Source organism: Trematomus bernacchii, unplaced genomic scaffold (assembly GCF_902827165.1).
Source record: "Trematomus bernacchii unplaced genomic scaffold, fTreBer1.1, whole genome shotgun sequence".
In the NCBI taxonomy this organism is placed as follows: Eukaryota; Metazoa; Chordata; class Actinopteri; order Perciformes; family Nototheniidae; genus Trematomus; species Trematomus bernacchii.
Genome location: NW_022988050.1, coordinates 10366533 through 10391533, shown reverse-complemented (window position 1 = coordinate 10391533; position 25001 = coordinate 10366533). Strand labels below are relative to the sequence as shown.

Genomic DNA, 25001 nt, shown 5'->3' with positions numbered 1-25001 from the left:
AGAGCAGCTTCTGATGCTACAATTTGATTTACAGATGAGTCATTTAATTTCTGGCTTTGGGATTAAACGTTTACCTTTTCAAGCTGGGGGCAAGGAGTTTTGGAAGTTTAAGCATATAGCAGGAGGGTATCTGAGGGGTCTTACAAAAACATTTAGAGGTGCTTTATAGGAAGTGTAGGATCAAGTGTTTTGGAAGCGTGACTCATCTTTTCCTGCACCAATTTATCTCTGTCCAAAAAATAGCGGCTATCGGATGCCTTGCTACGAAAATCTTTACAGACATTAATTGTTCCATGAGGATGAGTCATACTGACTATTGCAGTCTCAGGAGGGATATTTATATATTTTATAAAGTACTACAAAAAAGTACAGCTAATTGTGTCAATTTAGGCTGATTAGCTAATTTAAGGTGCATGCTAACACCCTAAACATCAGCTAAACGTCAGCATTATATCATGTTGACACCATAGACCGTATATAATATGGATGTATTCTCTGTGACGCCACACATTGGTTTCTGAGGAGTCGTTGGTAGAGAATAACTCCCGGCTAAGCCTTAATATAATTGATGTGTTTTTTCCAGGCTATAAACATGTTTATTCATGCTGTAACGTTGGGCATGTAACATGGAGATCCTTGTGGATTAACTTCCTTTTGGAGCCAGTTCTGATTCGATGAACTGCAGAGTTTGGCATCCCGCGTTACCTCCTTTTTTTGCCTCTGAGTTTGCAGCTTAGCCGACATTAACAATTAGCTCGGGCCAACTGTGCTTAAAGACTGTAGACTCTCCGTCCTGTTTAATCCGTCTGTGGCTAGTCCATATTTAGGGGCGATGTACTTAATTTCACTAGTCACAATCAGGACTTGAGACGTGACTTGGGCCTGATTAGACTTGAATAATTTAAAGGCAAAAACATTTAAATACACAAACAGTTCAACAACATGCTCTGTCATTTTGATGTGGTCCTTATTCCTTTGTATTTGTGTGTGTGCTCATGTATATTTGGTCCTTGCATCATATCAAATCATATTTGTCTCTGCCTGTGTTACTATTTGAAGAACATATTGGTCTGAATGTGTGTGTGAGAGCAAGAGAGCCTTGTCTGAACGGCAGGTGTGCAGGTTTTCCCCTCCAGCTCAGCACCTAGCTAAAACTATATCAGGGATTATTATGTTCTGTCCTGTCTGTCCTACTGTGTGTGCTTCAGTGTGTTCAGCCTCATGTACCTGACACACACACACAACCTCATACAGAGACACACACACCCCTGTGAGTACACTCAACCTTGATGAAGTGAAAGGACGACTTGCTAGCGAACAGATGGCATCACTATCAGTGCGATTACGTAAAGAATCTGGTTCCCCATATCCCTATTGATGGTTTTATCCGGACTCCAAACAATCTGCCTCAGTGTTTTAGAGGACGTTACAGCCAACGACAACAACAGAGCTGCCACCAACCTTCCTTTATTCTGTCTCTATCAATCAAAAGTCTTTAAAGTCAAGCCAGGATAGGGGATGGCTGCTCTTTTGTTGTCCTCTTACGCATCTTTTTTTACAAGTAACCCCTTTCAGAGTGCGTTCACAAGGCTAGGCACCAAAGGAAGCTTTGTCTTAAAGGATTTCACCTTTTTTCTCTGTCTGGTGTCTGTGGCTTCATGAACGTCAACTTTGCTCCTCTCTTATCTAATCTTGACTTTTTTGACTTACTAACTACAGTCCACGTTTACATATCGATGCATTTACAATAGAGTTGCAAAGCGGGAGGAGATGCTGGGTGTGGAAGGATTTCCCCTCACTATAAAAGTCTTCTTAGAATTTAAAAACTCAGAGAACTAACTCGGGGATCTTTGTTATACTGTAGATTATTAGTATTACATGTGTTTACATTAGCTATCAAAGGTTACTGGTCATATCAGTCCAAATCAAGTTTGAGATGTTAAACACCTAAGTGAATTACATTGCGCCTGGGTATGTTATATTCTTATTGATTAAACTTTAATTTATCATACACTATACAGTATGTGATATTTCATTTTATAAAAGTGCCCTAATCTAGTTTTAAAGATAAGACAAGTTTTGGATTTTGAGTTTGAAGTGTTTCAGCTTTAATTCTTTATAGTCTTTTCCCATCAGTTTAATGGTGAGATTCTTAGTTACCCATGAGTCCCAGCAGCTATAGCTATAAAAAAGAACACGCAAATCTGAGCTGCTCCTACTGCGCATTTGTTGTCAATGCGAAATATAATGAATAGTGGCTTTACCTTTGTATAAATGAACCTATGTAAACAAGTTCTCCAACTACACCTAACAGAACAACACCCTCCTACTTTGCAACTCTATACATGTATAAATACAAACCTTGACTTACAGTAGAGGAGCGTAATGCATGCCGGCCCCCCTCATAACCACTCCTTCTACTCTGCTTCTATTTTCTCCTTTTGTCTCACCTGTTCTGTCATTCTCATATTTTGTCTCTGTCTTTTATCTTTTACTCTTTCCTTCTGGTATTCTTCTTTGATGTTTCTTCTTCTACTTTTGCGTTCGCCCACTCTTTTTCCTTTCTCTGCCACTCCGTCCTTATATCTTTCTTCTTCTTATCTCCCGCTCTGTTGTTAACATCCTCAGCTGTGCTCAGACCCCTGCATGAGGCTAACGCTCATAGCGGATTGGCTGTAGCTGCGTGCATGAGGAGCACTGGGGGCCCAATCAAACGCAGGCAGGAACAGGAAATGGAACGGGAGACAGGAAGCGCCCGCCCACAGGGGCCTCGCAGGTACCACCACTGTCCCCCCTTATGTGTCCGCAGCGGTGCCTGTCTCAAAACCACATCAGACCCCCTCCCTCCCCACCCTCCCTCCTTCACTTCGTGTGTGTCCTCGGCTCAAGCTGTTCTCAAACCCACCTCAGGACCCCTCAGTGGGGGTCCTCTGGGTGCTGGCTGTCCAAAAACACCCTCATATGTGTGTCCTCAGCTCTGGCTGCCCTAAATTCCCAGATGCACTGCACTCTCACATCCTGCTGTATGTGTGTATGTGTGTATGTGTGTATGTGTGTATGTGTCTCACACACACTCGACTTTATACAGTATTCTTTTGTGTCTGTGTGTTTGATGCAGTGCAGTGAAAACCTGCTTTGCTGGGCTCTGTTGCTGCCATCGAGAATAAAAAGAGAGACAGAGTTGCTCTCGGCTTTTCCGTGCTTCACTGCTTCCCTGCATCGTTGTTGTTGTGCTGCTCTTTGTAGCTGTGCGCTGCCAAGGCTTCCCTCGCTCTCTGTGTGCCGCTGATCTGTCCCTCTATGCACTCACTGTAAAGCTGCAGTCCGTCTCTGTGTGTCTGTGCATTGTAGTCACAGATCCTGTGCTGTTGTCTTGTGTGTCTCTGTGCTCTGTGCTGCTGTGCTTCTGTGTCACTCTGTTCTCCTCCTGATGTGTTCGTTTTGCTGTGTGACGAAGGGAAAGTGAGCTTCAGTTGTCATAGAGTGTCACATTTAATATTTCAAAAGAGTGAGGCTGCTCATCTCGCAGCTGAGATATATCATTAATAACATTTCATGATAATTATTAGACTTGCAGGCAAGTATAACGGGGTCCAAGCATGTGGATTTCTTTAAGTTTCACACCATTGGTAAGACAAGAAAAAGATGTCAACTTTTGTTTAGGTGGTCAATTGTCACAATTGTATGGGAGACAATACAGGCTATTACTTATACTAAAGCAATTGTTTTTTTTTATTGCTAACTGTTTTTAAATAGGAAAAACGTTAAAATAGACAACATTAGCAAAAGGAACACTGAAATGTTAATTCAGGGTGTTTTCTTTCTAACTGAATGAAGACTGGTTATGAAAGCAGAGAAGAAAGGTCAACATTCACTAGTGCATGAAAGAGAAATGGTCAATACAGTTTACAATATACAATAATTATGTAAAGAAAACACACAAAATAACAAATATTTTACAATGATATAGTTTCATTTCAAGACTCTTTCTTATGTTAGAATCTTAGGTTAAACTTTTCTGAGTTAGCAAGTTACAGATATTGTGTCTCATAAAGGGTAATTAACACTTAAAATGGTCTTTATTATTATTACATATAGTCCTCCTGCTGCGCTTTAAACAGCTTAATTACTGCGCATGGGTGTTACAATGTGTGGATTTTTACTTAGTCATGTTAACATCGGATTAAGTCTCTGTTTCAGTTCAACTCAGCATGAAAATGAATAAATGTTAAATCCAAACTGTTAACAGCAGGATGGAGGCAAGGAGGAGGAGGTAAAGCTCAGCGCTCAGGCTCTTTTATTACCTTCCTCCTCTCCTCTATTGATCAACACACGCCTCTGATTTATAGCTCGCTGCTGCAAAGCCTGCTGGGTAATTACTAAGGCTGAAAAGAGACGGGGGACTTAATGTGGGGGATGGGGGCCAGCGTTCACGTAGACACAGACAGGTTTGCGCACGCTGTCTTTAAAAATACAAATGTACAGACTATCTGTTCACACACACACACACACACACACACACACACACACACACACACACACACACACACACACACACACACACACACACACACTCCGAGTCTCTGCAGAGAGGCTCCTCTAATGTTCAACATACATCATATTCTCCACATATCAATGCATGTAAATCAATAAAGTAATATAGCGTCCCCCCGCGAGACTGAATTACTCTAGATTGTAGAAGCCACGTTTATTTTCAGTGTTGAGACACAGCACCGGAGCAGCAGAAGCTAAATTGCTGTTTTGATAATCACATTAAAGTCTTGAGATGTTTGAGGTGGATGTGTTCAGATCCGAGAGTTCAGTGTGGTGAATGTGCAGCAGCCTGTCATTAACAGCATGGCAGTGAGAACCCATACACAAACGAAGCGATGCTTGCACAGGGCTGCATCATTGTGTGTTCCTAGCTGTTTGTTCCTTTTGAAAGCAAGCTTGTGTGTGTGTGTGTGTGTGTTTTCTGCTTGTTTACCCTGGTGTGCAGTTGTGACCTTCCCTCTATGCAGTAACTCACCTGACGTCAGAGCAGCTCTGTTTTTGGGCCTTTTCTTTTTTCGTGCTGCATGCTGACTGACACCCTCCCTCTCTTGTCTCCTCCAGTGGACAGCCTGGCCCGGTCCAAGTACTGCTGACGCCCAATCAGGAGGAGGAAGAGGACCAGGCAACGCCCAACCAGGACGCTGCTCTGGGCCCGGGCCCGCCCCCTCCACCCTATCGGCACGCTCCCCCTCGACCCGCGCTCACCCTCAGCATCCCTCACCCTTGCGCCCCTTCCAGCCGAGGGGAGGAAGAGGAGGAGGAGGAGGAGGAGGAGGAGGAGTGTGGATGCATGGGGAGGAGAGGGGAGGAAGGCGAGGATGGGAGGGAGGGGACGGGGGTGAGGCTGTGCGAGTTGCTGCAGGCAGGGGGGGTGAGTGTCAGACCCCTGGGGAAGCACTTAGCTATCTCTCTGCCCTCGCTTCCTCTGCATCTCTGGGATACACACACCATACACACTGCACACTCCACACACCATGAACACACACACTCACGTCCTCCTCCTCCGTCCTATACTCCTGCACCATCTTCCCCTCTGGAAGGCTCCGAGCAAAGGAAACCTCCCTGGCAGCCCCCCCAGCTTCAGTCCCCCACCGGTGCGGCTCATTGGCCGGGGCAAGAAGCCGCGGCTGACAGCGCCACACGTCATTGGTCCTCCTGGAGTCTGGACCGCCCCGACGCCGTGGTGACTCCGTACGACACCCCCCCGGACCGCTGTGTCCCCATCAGGCCGCAGACCACCAGCCAGCAACACAGCTACAGTTGCCAGTCCTCTCCAGGGCACTACAGCTCCCAGCATGCCCCAGGGCAACAGAGTGATCACCGCTGTGACCGCGAAGAGGCTGAGCTGTCTGAGCTTGACTCCCTTTACCAAGCCAGTCTGCAGGCTGGAAGGACAGGTACACACACACACACACACACACACACACACACACACACACACACACACACACACACACACACACACACACACACACACACACACATCCCTACAAGTTTGTACAGAGCAGAAACTTAAAAGTAATCTTTTAGTCATTTTTTAAATGATCAGAACATTTATCAACAACAATTTCATCAAAAGAAGTAACTGTATAAGCCATTGAACAAGCATTAGCTTTCATTATGTTTTACATTGTTAATAGAGAATATCTGGCTTTCAGATTGTTTTGGAAAACAAACATGCAATTTATAGTCTCTACCTTGAGCCTTTGGAATTTCTGAATGAATTATTATCAATGAATCAGTACAAAAGGGAAAAGATGAATTGATACTGAAAATAATTGTCAGTGGTTCTTAATTCTCAAAACAGAAATTGAAATGAACATTCAGTATGTATATAGTTAAGTTAGATTCCTTACTTGAGTCAATCCTATAAATGTACCTAGAGCATTGTATTAAAAACCATGTTTAGAATGGTTTAGAAATGTAAAACAAGCAAAAACCCTATACTACTGTAATGTTCATACCGCTGTCATTTGAAGTCGTTTTTTTTGTATGTAGTATGTTAACACTGAAATGTCCTACATTTGTATATAATAAGAAAATGGTAGCACCAGAGTATTTCTGCAGACAGGTTGTTGCAGCTGATTTGGGTAAATTAAAAAGTATCGCCTAGCACCCCTAACCGAGGAGGCTTTTTGGTATGCTGTCACTTTACTTATTGAAATCACAGAACTTTAAATACAATTTTAGCCAAAAATCCAAAGTTTAAAGAAAATATAAATGACTGAAAAATGTTTATATCAATGCAAAACACATATTTAATCCCTGAAATGGGGCAACCATAAAAACAATATTTTGTGTTTGAACAGTTGACTCAGTAAGTGTGATATATTGCATTAATAAAGGGCCAGACCATAATTATATGAAATGGCTAAATAATGTAAAGCTTAATTTAAGAACGTGGAGAGAAATAGCGTTGAGTTTATTTAAAAGCTGCCACTAAACTAACAGACATCATGAGTGTTCCTGTTTTGACCTCCAGCCCCGCCTGTGTGTTTTTAGGGTGCAGTCCATCAGAGAGGCTGATATCAAGGGTGGGGGGGCAGGGGCGCTCCAAGACCCCCAACGCAGACATGGAGAGGAGTGTGTATGGGGCAGACAGCACCAGCACCCCCACCTACCTCAACAAGGTAACGTCTTTTTAACCGATCCCATCTAACGTTTGCAGGTCTTCAATTGGATCCATTTCCCAGCGTCTGACTGACATTTTCTCCTTGCAGCCAATGACGTTGCGGGATCTGCGTTTGGGGGCGGGGCCTGATGATGGGGAGAACCTGAGACGAATTGGACGGAGCCTGAGCGGCACGGTAGTGACCTCGCGCCGCGGCCGCCTGACTGCAACCCGCAGCTTTGTGAGTGTGACTTCCTGTGCTCTTCTGCCTCCCTGTGGCCGTGCTGTTAAACTGCATCAGCCTGAATGTGGCGTCGCCGTGGAGCTTTTACACATCCCTGTGCTCTATCCTCCAGCTGTTTGTCTCATTTCTCCCTTTTGTGCTGCTTTCCAACCTGTCCTCCTCTCTCTGCTTCTCTTACCTCTCTCAAAGGTGAAGCAGGCTGATGTCAGTGCCTCTGCTTGCTTACTTCCTCTCTTCTGAATCCCTGTTGCTCTTCCACCACTATCATCTCCTCCATCCTCCTCATCACCAACACCTTCTCATCACCACTTCCCTCCTCCGCTTCACAGGTAAACACTGCGCTGGGCTCATGTATGGCGTGACTTTTATAATCTTTAAAGGAACATACCACTCAGCTGCTTAAGAGGACTGCACACATCTCCTTGGTTACGCTACTTTGAGTTCCAGATAATATTTTGGTGAACATTTTGTTTTCTGGCAAACTCATCTGGCACAAAGTAGGCTAAGCCACTATTAGCACATAGCTCAATCCTGTGGACGTGCACTAATTTGTAAATACTGTGGAAAGGCAGGTTATATTCCACAAACTCCAACGTGCATCCTTTTTATAAAAACAGTTTTATCCATCTAAATTCATCATTCTTCTTTTAGGACCCACTCTGATCACAAAATGAGTTGCACGCACAGGTTATCTCCAACTTTTGAAGCCAAAATGACACAGACATAAACTGCAGCCTTGTCTGGTTTGTTTGCGTCATTAAAGGTCTCTCTGTTTTGGAGATGTTTTGATATCCTGAGGAAACGGCTCAGATGTTCACACTTCCAAAGTGCAAAAATCACACCTAAATGTGGGAGCACATCGATCTGAAATACTTTTATGAGATGCTGTTATTCTCTGATATATATTTTCAGTAATGTCTCTTACCCTGTATCACTTCAGCTCTTACATTCTTTTTTTCAGAATGGATACGTTATACATTAAACTGAAAGTTGAACCTGAAATGTGTCAGTAATATTATAATTACAAAACAGAGGACTAAAAACGTTGGTTAGACACTGGCACATTTTTAAATCAGTTTCGGATGTGAGGTGGATTACAATGTAACAAGTTGCCCAGATATTATTATTATTTTATATAAAGGGAGATGAATACGCAGGTTTCTAGTATTTTATGTATTCTATAATCTATTTCAAGGTAATTCCCAGGAAATATGATACTCTACACATTTTTTACACAGCATAAGCACACATTAATTAGGCATATGACTAGAAAAAGGAATATACATTACTATAAATACAAGACATCTTAACCACATGACAACCAAAATATATATATTCTTTTCATTTCTTGCTCATAACACTTACATGTGTGGATGACTCAACTCACTTTACATTGAATTCTTGTCAAATTTCAATGATCCAAAAGTAAAATGACGACTTGAAATTGTCGATCAGTATACATTACAAGACAGGGAGAACAAAATAATTAAACTAAAATGGTGCAGCAACAACGACATCTTGTGTTTGAACGGTTTGTATTCAATACATAATTCATGTTGTGAAAGCGTGTTGGACAACATGTTCTACTTAGTGTTAGATTTAACTAGAACATGGGGAACATCAGGGATCAAGTACAGTCATGTAAAAGCTGCACCAAATATCACATTTAAACAGATTTAAACTGTACAGATTATGCTATTTGTTCAGAACATCTGTATGTGTTCAGGATACTAAATTGAACAATCCATGCTTCTATAAATCTTAATTCCTAGAACATTTGTGGCCGCTCAAACTGATTGATGGATTTCTAGGTGAATAAATACTTGATCTCTTCTGCTCCAAATCTACTTCACAGTTCAGCTCTTAAACTTCTCTCACTGTTTTAATTCCAAGTGCACCTTCATACTAATCTGACCTGTTGTCTCCTCTTTTATTTTAGGAGCTAACAGGGAGTACAGGGAGTTTCTGGCTGTGTCTGACGGGGGTCAAGGTGTCTTCTGACCGGAGTCCCACTCTGCTTCACTAACGTCTCACAGTGTGGGGGGGGGGGGGGCAGCAGCCATGACGGACCTAGAATTGGCTCCGGAGGATCTACTCCTATTATGTTCCTCCTTCTCCTCCCTTAAACAACATGCACGCACACATGCACATCTGCATTGACGTAGAGCCTCCCTCAGCGCCTGCAGCACCCCGCTTACCTCCCCCTACTCCCCCCCTCCCCTTTCTTGACCTACTATTCTGTCTATGCAGTCACTCTGACCCCCAAACTACAACCTCAACCTTCCCACCTACTTCCCGGGACTCTTGTTTCTCCCCCCAGAGAGGTTTCTCTGTGCGAGCGTAAATTCACCCCCTTCATCCTAAAGGAACCTCAGCTCAGGGGGGAGACCCCTACTAAGTAGCCACGCCTCTTCCTCTTTCTTCACGGGCATTTCCTGTTGGACGCACACATAGCCGAACTGGGTCTGTTTTTAGATGGACTGCCATACTTTTTCTCTTTTTCTTTTCGTTCGTTTTTTTCTTCCTGTGTGCGCGCACAGTAAACCCGCCCGGAGACTGAACTCACTAATAACAAAAAGTCATGTACAGAAAAACTCATGTATGAAACCTGTATGTTAATTAATAAGACCTTATGGAATGTTGATAATGATAATTAATGAATATTGATAAACTTAAAGTGGTACTTCCTCATGTCTGCTTTTCAAATAGGAGTGGAGTGCACTTCACAAGTGTCTAGCTGGAGATTCCGCCCCCCCCCCCCCCCCCCCAAACCTGCTCGCCGACCTAAATGACAGCTCTCCCGTTTCTACCGGGAGATTAAACAAGAAAAGCGCTTCTTTTTTTCTCTTCTTTCCTTTCTTTCTTGCTGTCTTTGATTCACGCTTGCTCTTTTTCTTCCAAAACCGGAAACAGTAGCACCAGAAATTGGACACAGGGGAGGAAAGTCGAGTAGGAATGAGAGTATGTACGTTCGGAGACCCTTCTCTGAGTATTCATCAGTGAAAACATTGATTGACTTAAGTGCGCTTTACAAGGTTACATGGCAGAAGTGCACTTTCCGAAAGCTATTTGACTGAGAAGCAGCTCGATGGCGGTTATTTTACTTAAAGGCCTCAGGTGAATTTCAGTGGCACTTACAGATTCACACTATTGTTTTCCCCTCCCACTGAAACTTGTTTGAGACCTCAGATGTTAATAGGAAATGCTCATCTTCAGCCTGAGACAGTGACATGTCTAATATGAATATGCTTTATATGATATATATGTATTAGAGGTATATTTTCGGCCAGTGAGCTATCTTCTTCAGAGATGTCAACCATTCCTCAGTTGTATGAACAGTTATAACTTCATTCACCCCCTTTACTGAGGAGCGTTCTGACATGTGTAGAGTACATTTATTATATGCTTTATTCTATTTAATAATATATACAAATAACAAAGTCCTTATACAACAACTGGCCAATGTAAAGTTCTTTTAGAATTTACTGATGTTGATTGATCGTTGTAACTAAACCAAAGGTTGGCACTTAACTCAGAGAGCGTATTTAACATTGCTGTTTTTATTTTCATTTAGATTTTGTTGTTGTTTTTGTTAGTTTTTTTGGGTTTCTGGATTTGGGAGAATGTAGCCAATTGTAGCGCATGAGTCCGCTATGCAAATCAACCTTCCCTCACGATCCTGTATCGGAGACAGCCAGGAGGCAGACACACCCACCCACGGGCGCCCTCATGGACTCTGGCAGAGACACGGAGGAGTGGAGGAGATCTCATGTTCAATGCTGCTGGTGAACTTTGTTGTTCTGCATCTAACTGCTATGTTTCAACCTATGGAATGCAAAAAGAGAGCAACAAGGAGGTAGTGGGGAGCAAAAAAAAAAAAGGGAGAAAGAGCGAATGAATGTAAACTAAAGGATGAAAGTGTGTGTTTGTGAATAGTGTGAGGGTGAGAGACACGAGAGGTTCTGAGAGTGAAGAGTTTACCACTGCAGGTGCATTGTATGTGGGTGTGTGTAGACTGTGTGTGTCAGTTCTGGGGTGGTGTTGCTCGGGGAAAGAGGGAACCTGTATTTTTGCAATAAAGTTATTACCAATGCACTCCCACAGGGGGCGTAACCACCGTAAAATGTCTGTGTCATCCTTTGGTTGAGGCAGTGGTGGAACATTTCGTTTTTAAACTTTAGTTACTTTCAAGAGTCAGGATGAAATACCAAATATAATCAATAAATCATTTATCATGTTTTAATATACGTTTTCTTGGTTAAATTGGCAAGCAACCCATAAGTGTAAAGAAGAACTAAAGAAAGGTCGTCCAGGTGCAAAATGAAAGTCACAATGTTAATTTATAAATAATATTAATCCAATAAAGTATCAGGAGAAGAGAAACGTTAATGACCAAATACAAACCAAGAAACACATTATTATATTCTCTAAATCTACGAATGATATATAGTAGCATTTTAAGACTTTTCCTATTTCAGAAAATGTTTTTTGTCCCATTATATACTTGTAAAATCCATGATTGGAACTCCAAAAAAAGCTCCTTAAATATTTAAACAGGTGTCTGCTCCCGTATCTTACTTAAACATGACATAATGACCACGTCAATATTGTTTAGGCCAGTTATAGATAGAACACATGTATACACCAACAATTAAATGCTAATTTGGTGACCTCCTAAATAATCCTCACATCACTGACAAAAATACAGTAATTGCATTTTTTTTTTTTTAAATGCTGAAATTTGAGTTCTAACAATACAATTTAATCATGTAGGCGAAAAACTTCCTGTGAATTGTCAGACGTGAACTTATTTCTGTATTTATAGTGGCATCATTGTGGAGGGTCTGGTGTCAACAGGAAGTAGAATGTCGCCAATGGGGTCAGTTAGCTGTGGGCTACAACTTGAGACCCGTTTTTGTTGAGCCTATATTTATCAAAATGTTGGTAAATTGAAACATAAAAATATCCCGAGTTAGCTATTACAAGTTCCTGTTTGTAATGATATCCTTTATGTACGAAAAAACAAGCACTACGTATATTTATACTGAAGAAAACTTAAAAACGTTTAGAATCCCAAGCTAGTTCCAGAGTTATAATGAGCGTCTTTTTGCGGATCTCTGGACTCAATTTATATGAAAAGCGGAGTCCACGGTAAGTGAATATACTGGATCTAAACATTTGTTTTTCAAGTCTGTGTGTTCAGATTTGACTGAGTTATATAATTAAGGAATTTGTGGATAAAAAAAGCTGGAACAAATTAAACCAATTTCAAAACAATACACATGTAGGCCTACTGTTTTAATGCACGCTACTTTACCTGGCACTGGCAGTATTTATTTGTCTTGTCATGTTATACTTCTACTAATTTAAGAGGGAATTAGGCCTACTATAGGGCCATGAAGTTAGTTTTATGTTGGATACTGGACCGACATTCTTCTTGCACAGTTTAACAGATTGTCGGAACATGGTTTTAGGGACCATCAATAAATGACTGTTGGAGTGACACAAAACCAATGTTATTTTAAATACCTCTGTGCTCACTTGCTCCTATAAGTGAAAATGATCTTGTGGCAAATCAAATCCTTTTAAATACTGCTGTGTCATGAATTGATTCAAAACAATCTTTCCATAGAAGGGTTATAATCTTAAATAATAAGTCACATCTTTTTGTATTTATTGATTTTGGTCAATTTTCTATTATATATGAATATTTTTATGAAAATGCAGCATTCTTTATGAAAAGTAATGTATTCCTATGACAATACACCTCTTCCTATAGGATTTTAGTCCACGTTCTATATTTAAATAATATATCTTTATGAAAAACTTGCAGTTTTCCATCAAAATGCCTCTAAATGCAGGACTTTTAAGAGTAACTATTTCTACACAGTGGTAGTTTGGTGTTTTTACCTATACAGTCAATGGTTTTTAAAATATTTCAGTAGGGTTCTTTTTCGACCAGTGCATATTCGAGTTGCAAGAACTACATGTGTCATAACTACACATGCATTTGTCAATTACATTTTTTTCAATAACATGAATTTTCCAATTGTGGAAAATAGGTATGGTTTGACATTAACTAAAGATGCATAGAATAACAAGTGGATAAATGTTTCTATTGTAAATCTGGTGGTCATAAAACGGTTACAAAGGTACTACTTTGTTGAGCTCCAAGTGAATATATTTGAGTGTTGGCCAGTCTGCAGTTTGTGCCTCTACCACTAGATGTAAGCAGTGATACACTGGCCTCCCAAATGCTTTCACACATTCAATGACTCCCACTCATTCATAGTGTACACACACAAATATATAACCACTCTTTTCACTTCTTCAGAAAACCTCTTGTTGTCAACGTTTTTGCTTCGCACTCAAAGTAACAATTAAAAGTTTGACAGAGATTTTGAAAAATAAAATGTCTGGATTCCCTGCAGAACAGAGCAAAGAAAAGGTGATGAATCAATAGCCATTACCTTTCACACACACCTCTCCCCGGTACTGGGAGAGTACATGTAATGGTTATTTGATGTCAGTGTGTGTTTATAGTCCTGCCATCCTTTTGGAACCAGTGACCTGAATTCAGAGAAACTGTAGAATGTTGTTTTTAAGTACAGTCGTTTTTATTTGCCCTCTCTAGTCTCACTACTTCAAAAACTTCAATACATTTGCTAAATGTTGCTTCTGTTCTGATATCATACCTCCAGGCAGTAAATTTTTTAAATAAAAAACCCTTCAAGTTTTCTTTTGAGTTGATTTTACCAGTTATCTGACATTATGGGGGAGCCTCTAATTAGAGACACAATCGTTAGTTGATTGATTTTCTATTCAATGATATAAGAAGTTGCTAAGTGATGAAAAGCATCTCTCTTAAAAATGTCATTAGTGGTTTCCAAGCATCGAAACAACCTTAGCCAAAATGAAAAAAATATTAACTTTCAAACACAAACAAGAGCAAACATAGATGTAGTTATACAGAAACACAAATGGTGAAAACCAAGACTAAATGAAAAGGTTGAAAGCAATGATGTGGAAATGAACACAATGTACCAAATATTTGTTGATGTTGTCAAGGCAAATTATATCAGGTCGAGACAAATAAGACTTAAGGTGTCAGTATAGGCGGTGTGTATTAGTGATTATGGCTGGCCAAATAGCTTTGGAAACCTCTTTCCCCAACACCTTTCCAATGTAGCATTTGTTAAAGTACAGCTGATAGAAATCTGAATAATTTTGCAGGTAATTGGTCCTGAACCAAGTTTTGGACACATTAAGAATTCTGACATTATATTGGCGCTAGATGACTAGTTAGGATCATCAAAGCTATTATGGTTCAACCTGTTGGGAACATGAATATACCACAGTAATCCTTTATCCTATACTGTAGTTGCAAAGAAATGTCACCTTGGACTAGAGTTCAATGTCCTTTCAGACCGACATTTATATTCTTAGAGCATGGAAAGGAGGAAAGCTCCTCTATTGTGGACAAAGAGTTTTCTTGACTTTAGACATTGATATCTTCACATAGACTGAATGGATTTTTACAATATGAACTGCTTTTAAAATCCATGTTCTTTTGCAATTTGAACTGCTAAGATGGATCTTACCAATTTCTAGCAATAAGGACGCAAAGATGTCCCCAAAGAGGGGAACACAACTTAAAACTTAAAATATAAGATAAACAGCCTCCTGAAACGATCTAGAAAAGTTCAGATATTTAAACAAAAGAAGTGGTTGGGACCTGTGATGAGGGTTATTACTGCAAGTGGTATTAAAGGAAAAGGTAAAGCCAACCAGCCTGAAAGCTTGTGTTGAAAGGAAGTGGGTCAACATGAGAAATACAGATGGTGCATTCAACAAAGGTTATTATATAAGACAATCCTCTTTCAGGACACAATAAGCTTTTAGAGCTAGTGAAGGACTTCGGTCCCTGATGTTTACACTGCCTTACTGAGGGATGAACGGAAACAAATTGGAGTTGTTAAGAAGATCAATAGGAACCCTGAATGTAAAGGAAAGACAGCTGGAAGTCTCGGGATTTGTCTTCTTGATCCACAAAATCTAAGTTCAGTAAAAAACAGAATGCTTCAACATGTTTTTAGCACACGATAATTGTCTTACTATGATACAACTGATGTGGACTGTTATATTTAAAAGCTTGGATAGCATTGGGGTAGTTGTAGAGGAAACAATTCAGAAATAATTCATTAAATTAAAAACCTCCTACACAATTGATCCGAACACTAAAACCAGAACAGACAAGGTAAAGGTAATCATAAACATCTAAACGTATGAATACAAAACGACTTTGCAAGATTCTTTATTTCTGAAATACTTTATTCCCATCCTACCTGAACGCACAGCTCCAAGAGCTCCAACAGGAAGTTGTGATGGCAATAAAAGGATGAGCCTATAGTGCTGTGACTGAAAGGTCGACTATTACTCTCATGTAGAAGTGACACACTGTTTAAATAAGATCTATCCGAGCCTGATAAACATGATTTCATGATCAAACGGTTAAACAGAGTACGAAGACCAACTCTAGCAGTGTAATTACCATCGATGTTGACACTGTAGTAAATAAAACGGAATATATCAAATAACTTGGGTCTTGATGACACTTTTTGGCAGAATGGTTAGAACAACTCAGCTGTATTTTAGTTTTCTTATAACGTTTTGGGCAGAAAAACAAAACGGTGACTTTGAAACATTTCCGATTGTTCTTAAGTGACTTCAGGCCTTATATCTATAACCATCTATATCCAGAGTGTACTTGTTCTCTACAGTTTGCTTATAGGTCGGGCAGAGGTGCATAGGCTGCTTCTCTGACCTTGCTGAACTTCCTGTATCGTCACCTTGAGGGTCTGTTGACCCATGACAAGCTTCTGTTTGTAGACCTTTCCTTCAGATTTTAACACTATTTCCTTGCATAGAAACTTCTTGTTAACATTATTCTTGATATAAATGTCACTGGCTTGGATTCCAGACATTTTGGCAGTCTTGTCCCAATGTGTCAGAGTCAATGGTGTCCCTTCAAAACAAGCGCCACTCATTCACTGTGTTCTGTCTCCTACTTTATGATTTTTACATAAATGGCTGTCAAAGTAGATACCAGAACTGACATGTATAAAGTCTGCAAATGCTTCTGTCGTACTAAGCCTCATGGAAGGTTGGTGATTGGCTAATGGTTACACAAGCCAACAAATCGTTATGACATCATAAAGTGGCCGAAATCTGATCAGCTCATTGTCAGACAGGTTTTTATATAAATGGATCAGGACAAAAAGTGAGAGAATCTTTTTTCCTGAAACTTTCAGAATCTCTTTACACAGAGGGGACACAATGTAATGTAATGTATGTATAAAAGACATGAAGAAGTGGATTTTGCATAATACAGTAGGTCCCCTTTAATAGCAAGAGATTTTTTGCAATGTTCTCCAATGGTCCACCTCGCAAAATCTGTTGCTTATCTACACTTGTTTGGCCACACATGAATATTCATCTACTCTGGTTTGCTGGTGGAAAATTCTGAATGTTGGTACCGTGTCTAAAATTAGGTTGTGCTTTCAACTGAATGCAGATGTGATTTCCACAAAAGTTGCATCAATGTCAGCACTTCTTGGGAACAGTTCTTCTTGTTTAATGTGAAAATGATTTTGTTCTATGGAAGTTTCATTGAGTCTTTTCTCTTCTTGTGAATCACGGCATGGTTTGGAAACTTGAATCTGGCCAGTAAGAATAAGGGAGTCGACATGTCAGAGTGGCCAGCGGAGTTATTGGGGCGAGTCAGCTGCTGCTCTTTGACCTGTGCTATAGGCAGATCCTGAGGAAGGTTCAGGCCATATTGGACCAATCACCCCCGGAGGAGGGAGTTTGAACTTCTTTCTTTTTGCTGTAGAAACATTTGCACTGTTTGTCGCTACGATCAGTGTAGGTTTTTGCATTAAGAGATAATTGTGTTTTGTGCAACCAAATGTCCCCTTGTGGTAAAATAAATGTTCAAGGTTTGTGAGCGATACGTTAACATGCGCGCAATAAACTCAAAGAACCATTTAAGACAACAGAGTAGCTGAAGCACACCTTATACTGAGAAGGTAGAGCTGTGTTGTCAATATCCCCACTGTACAAAAGACTCTGAGATACCAGAAATTATATATGCTCTTTTTTGAGGATGATTTCCAGGCAGACACAAAATCCAGAAGCACATATTGTACACTTAATTGCAGGATACAATACAATGCACATACTGTAGACAATGAAGAAACAGTTCATAGGTTAAGGCAGATGGTGCAGAGAAGAGGAGCTCCTATGGGATCATTCAGGGCTATAGAATTATAAAGAAAGAGATGATGGGCTCTAATTGTATTCTCTTCAAAGGAAAGGAAATTATGTTGCACATTCGTTGAAGTGCTTCATTGCATTCATCAATGCCAATTTGGAACTGATACGTTTGGATGATAGCTGCTGTTTTAAGAGCTGTTACCCAACACAGAAAAATACACTTCAAGAAGCGATCCCAGTGCACCAGAGAGGCCGTTTCTATTTAGCATTTGTTTCTTATGGAAACAAACGAAGAAAACGTGCGCTTGGATTCACAGAACCTACTTTAAGTGACCTTACTCCTTACTATGTATACATATATACTATATATATATATCATATATCTGCCTGACACACCTCTGATGGTGCCATTATTCAGGCTGCAAGGAAAATGAGTCAGTCATGAGACAGTGATGTTTTTGACATTTTTGTATTGAATATTATACATAACTGTAATATTCCTAGGGAGTTATATTCGATCTTGCATAGGGGTGTAAGAAAATATAATTTCTTTAAGAACCTCAATATTCTTTTTTGTGATATTGTATCAATTCTTAAAAACACAATTGAGTTTTAATCAAGACTTGACGTGCAAAAATGTACGGCAGACACTCCGTTACCATTCAAGGAATTACGGTTATTGTTGGAGCCATTCAGAGCTTGTGGTTCAAATGATGATTTATTTAATATAAAAATATTGATACAAACTGCTAATTTAATTTGATTTGTTTGCCAGTTAGATGGCGGAGAAGCAGACGCTTTCCGATCGCATTTAATTTGATTCAATGACATTACATAATGTTTGGAAGTCAACACAGTTTATTATTTATTAAATAATCACACAGCATCACTTGTGAAATGTGTGCCAGACTCCTAGACTCAGGTGGCAGAGATTAACCCTATGATCAGTCTTAACATTCTCAGAATTGTGATGCTTTTGACCATATCGCAGTCAATTGAAGTCACATTTCACATTGGTGCTAAATAGAAACATGTGCAGATGAGACTTTAAAATAGAGCTCAATCTAGGGAAGGTGTCTGAGGCAGATGACAACACACTGAGGAACAAAATCAGACAAGTTATGTATGATGTATTTTCAAATTATCATCTTTCTGTCCCCCCCCCCCTTATCTCCCTCCTTAAATCTGCTTTTGGTGATGGTGAGTCATGTGTGACGCCTGAGCTTTTTTCATGGAGGGGCGCACGTGGGGAGGACTCGTGCGGTTCGGGGGGGGGGGGTGTTGCAGACAGGCGCTCACACCCTCAGTCATCCTGAGCTAAAAATAACGCGTAGGAGGAGGAGGGAGGAGATAAGCAGAGAGAAATAGAAACTTTATTTTTTATTTTTACCTCATGTGGCCCTCTGATGCATCGCAGACGTGACTTCACCCTTAAAATATATATATATTTTTAAGTCCAGTACACCCTCCATGACTTCTTTCTTTAGTATGACTCAGGGTAATAGCACTTCATTAACACAGCGCAACTTCAAGTTCAACTCTTTGGACAAATCACTGCCCTTCTCCTCAGAGCTGGTAGTTGTGGTAGGAGCATCTGCAAGGAACAAAATGTTAGCCACATAATGTACATCCCAGACACACAGCACTGTTACCATAGCAACCGTGACTTACCCGTTAGCGTATTACAGTGGACGTGCACAGACTGGCTGATTCGATCTCTCAGCATCAATCAATTCATTCATTAAATCACCAATTGACACATTTGACACATTCAGTGTCCTTTCTTTGTCTCTCTGCCTCACACACTCATACTGAACGTGTTGTGTTAATGAGCCTAAACTGTCAATGTTTCTACAACAATTTACATTATTCCTGATTATTCTTAAGGGGTATACAATACAATCATTTCATATCATTATACCATTTTTCTCCCATCTTTTTAATTGTCATTATTGTTTTCTACTTATTTTTATATTATTAATGTATTCTATGAATTTTTTATCAGCGTTATCCAATAATCAATCATTTACCTTCACATTTTCTATTGTTAATGTATGTCATTATGGTCAATAAAGCTATTTGAATTGAATTAATCAATTAATAAATGGTTGTTATATTATATGTTATCATAGGAAAAGTAAAACATTACGACAAATAATGTACATTAATAGAAACTTAACACTAGTATTGACTATTTTCTTACACATTATGTTCCCATTGGTCGGCAATGAACTTCCCTTCTTAAAATGTAGTTGTACTGTAGTAGTACCAACTCTATTATATCTCTATTGTATCTCTTATGCAATGAGTTTTTGTTCATAATTGAATTTTGCTGTCAATCATCACAGAATGGTTAAACACACACACACACACACACACACACACACACACACACACACACACACACACACACACACACACACACACACACACACACACACACACACACACACACACACACACACACACACACACACACACACACACACACACACACACACACACACACACACAAGTTTTCCTGAGGGCTGAAATCCAAAATAGAGATTGTGATTATAATAATTGCGGTGATTACCTCTTGTTCGCATATCTCCCAGCCATTATTCCCATGTTTCTCTTCTCAGCTGTGCATCCTGCATTAACGGTCCTCAGTCTCTGCTGCTGTCAGCGTGCACAGCTGGGCAGGAGGTCTGGCAAAGACACAAATACCTCCACTATGCTCTGGAACAGGGGTGGGCAATTATTTTTTACAAGGGCCCACTTCAGAAACTCGAGCTGTGTTGGGGGGGCCGAATCAAAAATAAGTTGAACTTAATTCTGCTCAATATACCAATACTGAAAAGGTGTTTTACAGTATGTTAAAGATAAGAAATGAATCAGCTTTATACAAAAAGAAATTAGTGCTTTTGATTTTTGTTTTTCAGTTAATTTTACTTGTTCAGTGAGAAAAATCCAGTCTGTCTTGGGCTTGAACAAGTGCACGGAAATCTGGTTCAATGTCTGAGGTGGATATGCGAAGGACAGCTGAGAGGTGATCATCAGTGATAGAGGATCTGTATCTGGATTTGTTGAACTTCATCACTGAAAATGTCTGTTCACATATGTAGGTAGATCCAAAGAGGACCATCATCTTCTGAGCACGTCTCCTGATGTGTGGAAAGTTCTCCTCTTTCAGGGAAGAGTAAAACTCAGGCAGTGAGACTGACCTAAAGTGCTCTGACAGAAGTGTGTCAGACTGCAGGTCAATGAGTTCAAGCTGAACATCACTGGGTGCATCATCCACATGGCATGTAAATGGGGAAAAGATCATGTTCATTTTATTCTCAACTGTTTTGAAGTCTTTAAATCGCCTTGAAAACTCACCATGCAGTGCTTCTAACATGGATGAGTACCTCTGGAGGTGATCAGCTGATGGTGTGGCTTCCTTCAGTGTTGGCAAGTGCGTGAGAATGTTGTCCTCCATTTGGCTTGAGAGAAGCGTAGGAAGATGAGTAGCTGGGCAGTGTCACGTACATCGCAGCTCTCATCCAAAGCCAAGGAAAAAAAGTCAAAGTTGACCGCTCTGTTCTGCAGCTGAAGCTCCAGATTTCCCGCGATGTCCTCAATCCTCCTCGTAACAGTGCGTCGGGAAAGCGGCACTTTCTCATTTCACTTTCGCAGAGTCCAACAAACACTCCTTAATGAACTCTCCGTCCGAAAACGGTTTACTTTTTTTTGCAATTTTGTGGGATAAGACATAACTCGTCTTGACAGCTGCATCTCTGGATGTGGAATGTTTTGTGGAAATGTGTTGTTGGCTTTGCAGCTTAGCTAGCAAAGCATCCGACCCCTTTGCCCGCTCTTCCTCAGACAGGTTATTGTATTTATCTGCGTGTTTGGTAGCATAGTGGCGACTCAAATTGTACTCCTTGAACACAGCGACCTGCGCACCACAAACTAAACACACAGCTTTACCTTTCACTTCTGTAAATAAATACTTAGCGGTCCATGCCTTGTTGAAAACGCGGCATTCAGTATCGATCTTTCTTTTTTTGCCCTTAGCGGACATTTGGAGGACTAGCCGGCCAGCATCACTCGTAGCTGTTCACGGCATGCGCGTTTACGTAAATAAATAAAAAAAACAGCAGCGCCCTTTTCAAAATAAAAGCAACACAGTTAGAAAAGTATTTACGCCATGCAAGCAATACAGCTGTGTTGCTTTTATTTTGAAAAGGTTGCTGTTTTTTTTTATTATGTTATAATTTATGATCAACCTCACACGGGCCGGCCAAGGCCGGCCAACGGGCCGGATGTGGCCCGCGGGCCGTAAAATGCCCACCCCTGCTCTGGAATCATAGATGGACTGCTTCAGACAATGCAATCGAAAAACCCTCAAAGGGAGTTCTGACTTTTATTCTTTAGAGAATAATGTGTGTGTGTGTGTGTGTGTGTGTGTGTGTGTGTGTGTGTGTGTGTGTGTGTGTGTGTGTGTGTGTGTGTGTGTGTGTGTGTGTGTGTGTGTGTGTGTGTGTGTGTGTGTGTGTGTGTGTGTGTGTGTGTGTGTGTGTGTGTGTGTGTGTGTGTGTGTGTGTGTGTGTGTGTGTGTGTGTGTGTCACTATCTCCCAGCATAACAGACCCATTCATTTGCCTGCATGTCTGAATCCTTATTCCTTATTACCACTCATCCTCTTAAGTCTTTCTTTCTCTCTGACTCTCTGGCTCTTTTCTGTGCATTACCAAACCTCTCTATTTGTCTCCATGTGTCTGTCCCTTTTCAATCATCCTCTCCCATCTCTCTCCTCCAAAGTCTCCCTTCATCCCTCCAGATCAGAAAGCTTAACTGTTCCCTGTCGCTCATGTAGCTCCAGACACAGTATAGTTAATATACTGAAACAATCAATTTAAACGTGACCTAAAGGGGACGAGAAATGATATTGTGTTTTAATGTCAGACAAAATGAACAAAGTGTCCCTTGAGACCCAAACTGATTTCCCAGTTTGATGTTCGGTGGCAACATTTGTAATTAATTATTCCTGGCAGCTGCTTACTAACTTACTGCCCTTTATGCCTGTTGGCATGTACGCAGTGACAGAGGACTTCTCTCCTGTTTGTGAGGACCAACGTTTACATCCCAATGTCTGCTTTAATGCTTTAAGGGGCACTACAGTGTAGTTCAAATAAGGCAAATGTACTTCGGTGAGGTTAAGGAGAGATGACATCATCTTAAAAAGAAGGGTACCACTACCCAATAGTCCTGAACATTTCAAATTTCAACCGTCGATGAGTGAACTTCCCAAAGACAAAAGGTTGTTTCTCTGCTTTGTTATCATCTATAGTTCGTTTCAAAGTGACATCATAAAAACACAATGAAAATGTTGAAGAAATAAAGATGGAGATTCAATGTTGAGAAAATAAATAATTATTTCGATTTAGCTAGCCCAATACACACTAGGATCTATTTTTAAATAATCCAGATTATATTAAAGTTTACTGCTGTTTTGCACCATTTTATATTTAGAGACATTTAGTCTCAATAGTCGTACAGTTTGGCTTTAGTTGGGAGATCAGCTGTTTGAGTAGCAAATCCACATTGCATTTGCTCTCTTCATGAGTCAAAAAGAAAAAGTAAAAAAGAAACTCACGAAATCTAGAGAAAGAAAATAATCTTACACTTATCCTTCTCATTCATTTGACTACTAAACTTAAAAACACAACAAAAGTAAACTCAGCAAAACTGTCCACTGTCCAGACAATACTCAACTCAACATGGCCGACACAAACCAGGGAGTCTGGAGGCTGACTCCTAATGAGCTCAATCAAAAGTCAAACATTTCAAGTCTTTCGAACCTGGAGGCAGTTTGGGGCACTGTGACAGTGGCTACATCTAAGCGACTGACACAGCTGTCTCTTTTAGTCCTCATCGCTCGGGTTGACATTTCCTATTCTTTAAGAGAGATGTATCTCTGCTCCTTAGTGCTTCCATCTTCCATACATCTTTGCTAACTAGCTGAATCACCCTCATCCCTGTCCCCCATGGTACAGTCATAATTATATGAACAGCAGGTCTTCCTAACGTGTGTGTGTGTGTGTGTGTGTGTGTGTGTGTGTGTGTGTGTGTGTGTGTGTGTGTGTGTGTGTGTGTGTGTGTGTGTGTGTGTGTGTGTGTGTGTGTGTGTGTGTGTGTGTGTGTGTGTGTGTGTGTGTGTGTGTGTGTGTGTGTGTGTGTGTGTGTGTGTACACACATATACTGGGCCAATTTAATGTGGGCTTATTTTGCTTAAAATATGTTTGTTTAAATGAGGACGTCAGCACAGCCTCCTGTAAACCATGGTTTAATATTCTCATCCTTACATCGGCTCTGTACGGATGGAGCGCTATTCACCATCTTTCCCTTCTCACTTTTCAGCCTCTGAGCCAAACCCCATGCTATCTCGGTGACGTTTTTAGCTGACTAGTCAGTTTAATCGAGGCAGCCATCTGATTGCCCCCCAGGAAGACACTCTGTCACATAAGGCTTTTCATGCCACATGCTTCTCAGTATAGGCAGTTGTGATCTAATAAAGGAGCAGTTTTAAAACTTTGGGAAACACAATTTGCTTGCCTTTTTTAAGGACCTTTTTTATATATATTTTTGCTTTATTTGACAGATGACATGATAGCAACGAGTCAGCGCAAAAGAGGGATGTAACACGCATTAAAGGCCACAAGGCTGGAATAGAACCGAGAACATTCAGATTTCGTATCATGAGCCGTAACCAATCGAGTTAGGTTTCCAAGCAAATTTTTCTAAAATGTGGACAAAAGAAAATACAAATTATTGCATGCTCCCGTTGGATTAGAATGATTAAAAGTTGGTTAATCGAGATAAGCAGTAGGTTGCGCCAATTCCATTGTAGAAGTTAGAAGCACGATTGTTATTACTTAAGAGCAGCAGTTAGATCTTAAATGATGCAAAACAATGTTGAAAACGTAATGAAAATATTACATTTCGGTTTGTTTCAGATATTAATGAGAGGAAGGTTACATCCGATCCGTGTTGAGCAATGAGGAGAATATTTATTGGCTTAAATGGATATTTAACTTGATATCCAATAGGTCATGATTTAATCAGTTCCACGCTTAGATTACCGTTAAGACTAGAGATATAACTTGTTTGTAATGAGGTTCTGCACGGTACTATGTATGTTTACAGAGAGAAAGGGATTCGATGTAATGCATTGAAATGCACGTCACGCATGGTAGCACCACACTGTAAACATTGTTGTGTGTGCTTAAGGGTTTGTGTGTTTATTTAATGTACACAGTGAGTAGGTGGCAAAGTACTAATTAGATCTCCA

At 40.4% G+C, this 25001-nt stretch overlaps 1 protein-coding gene across 3 annotated transcripts in view; it reads left to right on the top strand.

The window, feature by feature from the left end:
* usp54b (ubiquitin specific peptidase 54b) overlaps positions 1 to 10154 on the top strand; it is a 51057-nt gene extending 40903 nt beyond the window's left edge. For 2 of the 3 annotated variants that reach the window (XM_034120170.1, XM_034120171.1), the window contains 5 exons: positions 2629 to 2776; positions 5116 to 5951; positions 7057 to 7184; positions 7275 to 7406; positions 9349 to 10154. In XM_034120170.1, coding sequence (XP_033976061.1) covers positions 2629 to 2776; positions 5116 to 5951; positions 7057 to 7184; positions 7275 to 7406; positions 9349 to 9435 — 1331 coding nt within the window. In that variant the 3' untranslated portion in view covers positions 9436 to 10154. Of the gene's footprint in view, positions 1 to 2628; positions 2777 to 5115; positions 5952 to 7056; positions 7185 to 7274; positions 7407 to 7598; positions 7739 to 9348 lie in introns of all 3 variants that reach the window. The other variant, XR_004555084.1, reaches the window with a different exon arrangement.
* Positions 10155 to 25001: the final 14847 nt, after the last annotated feature.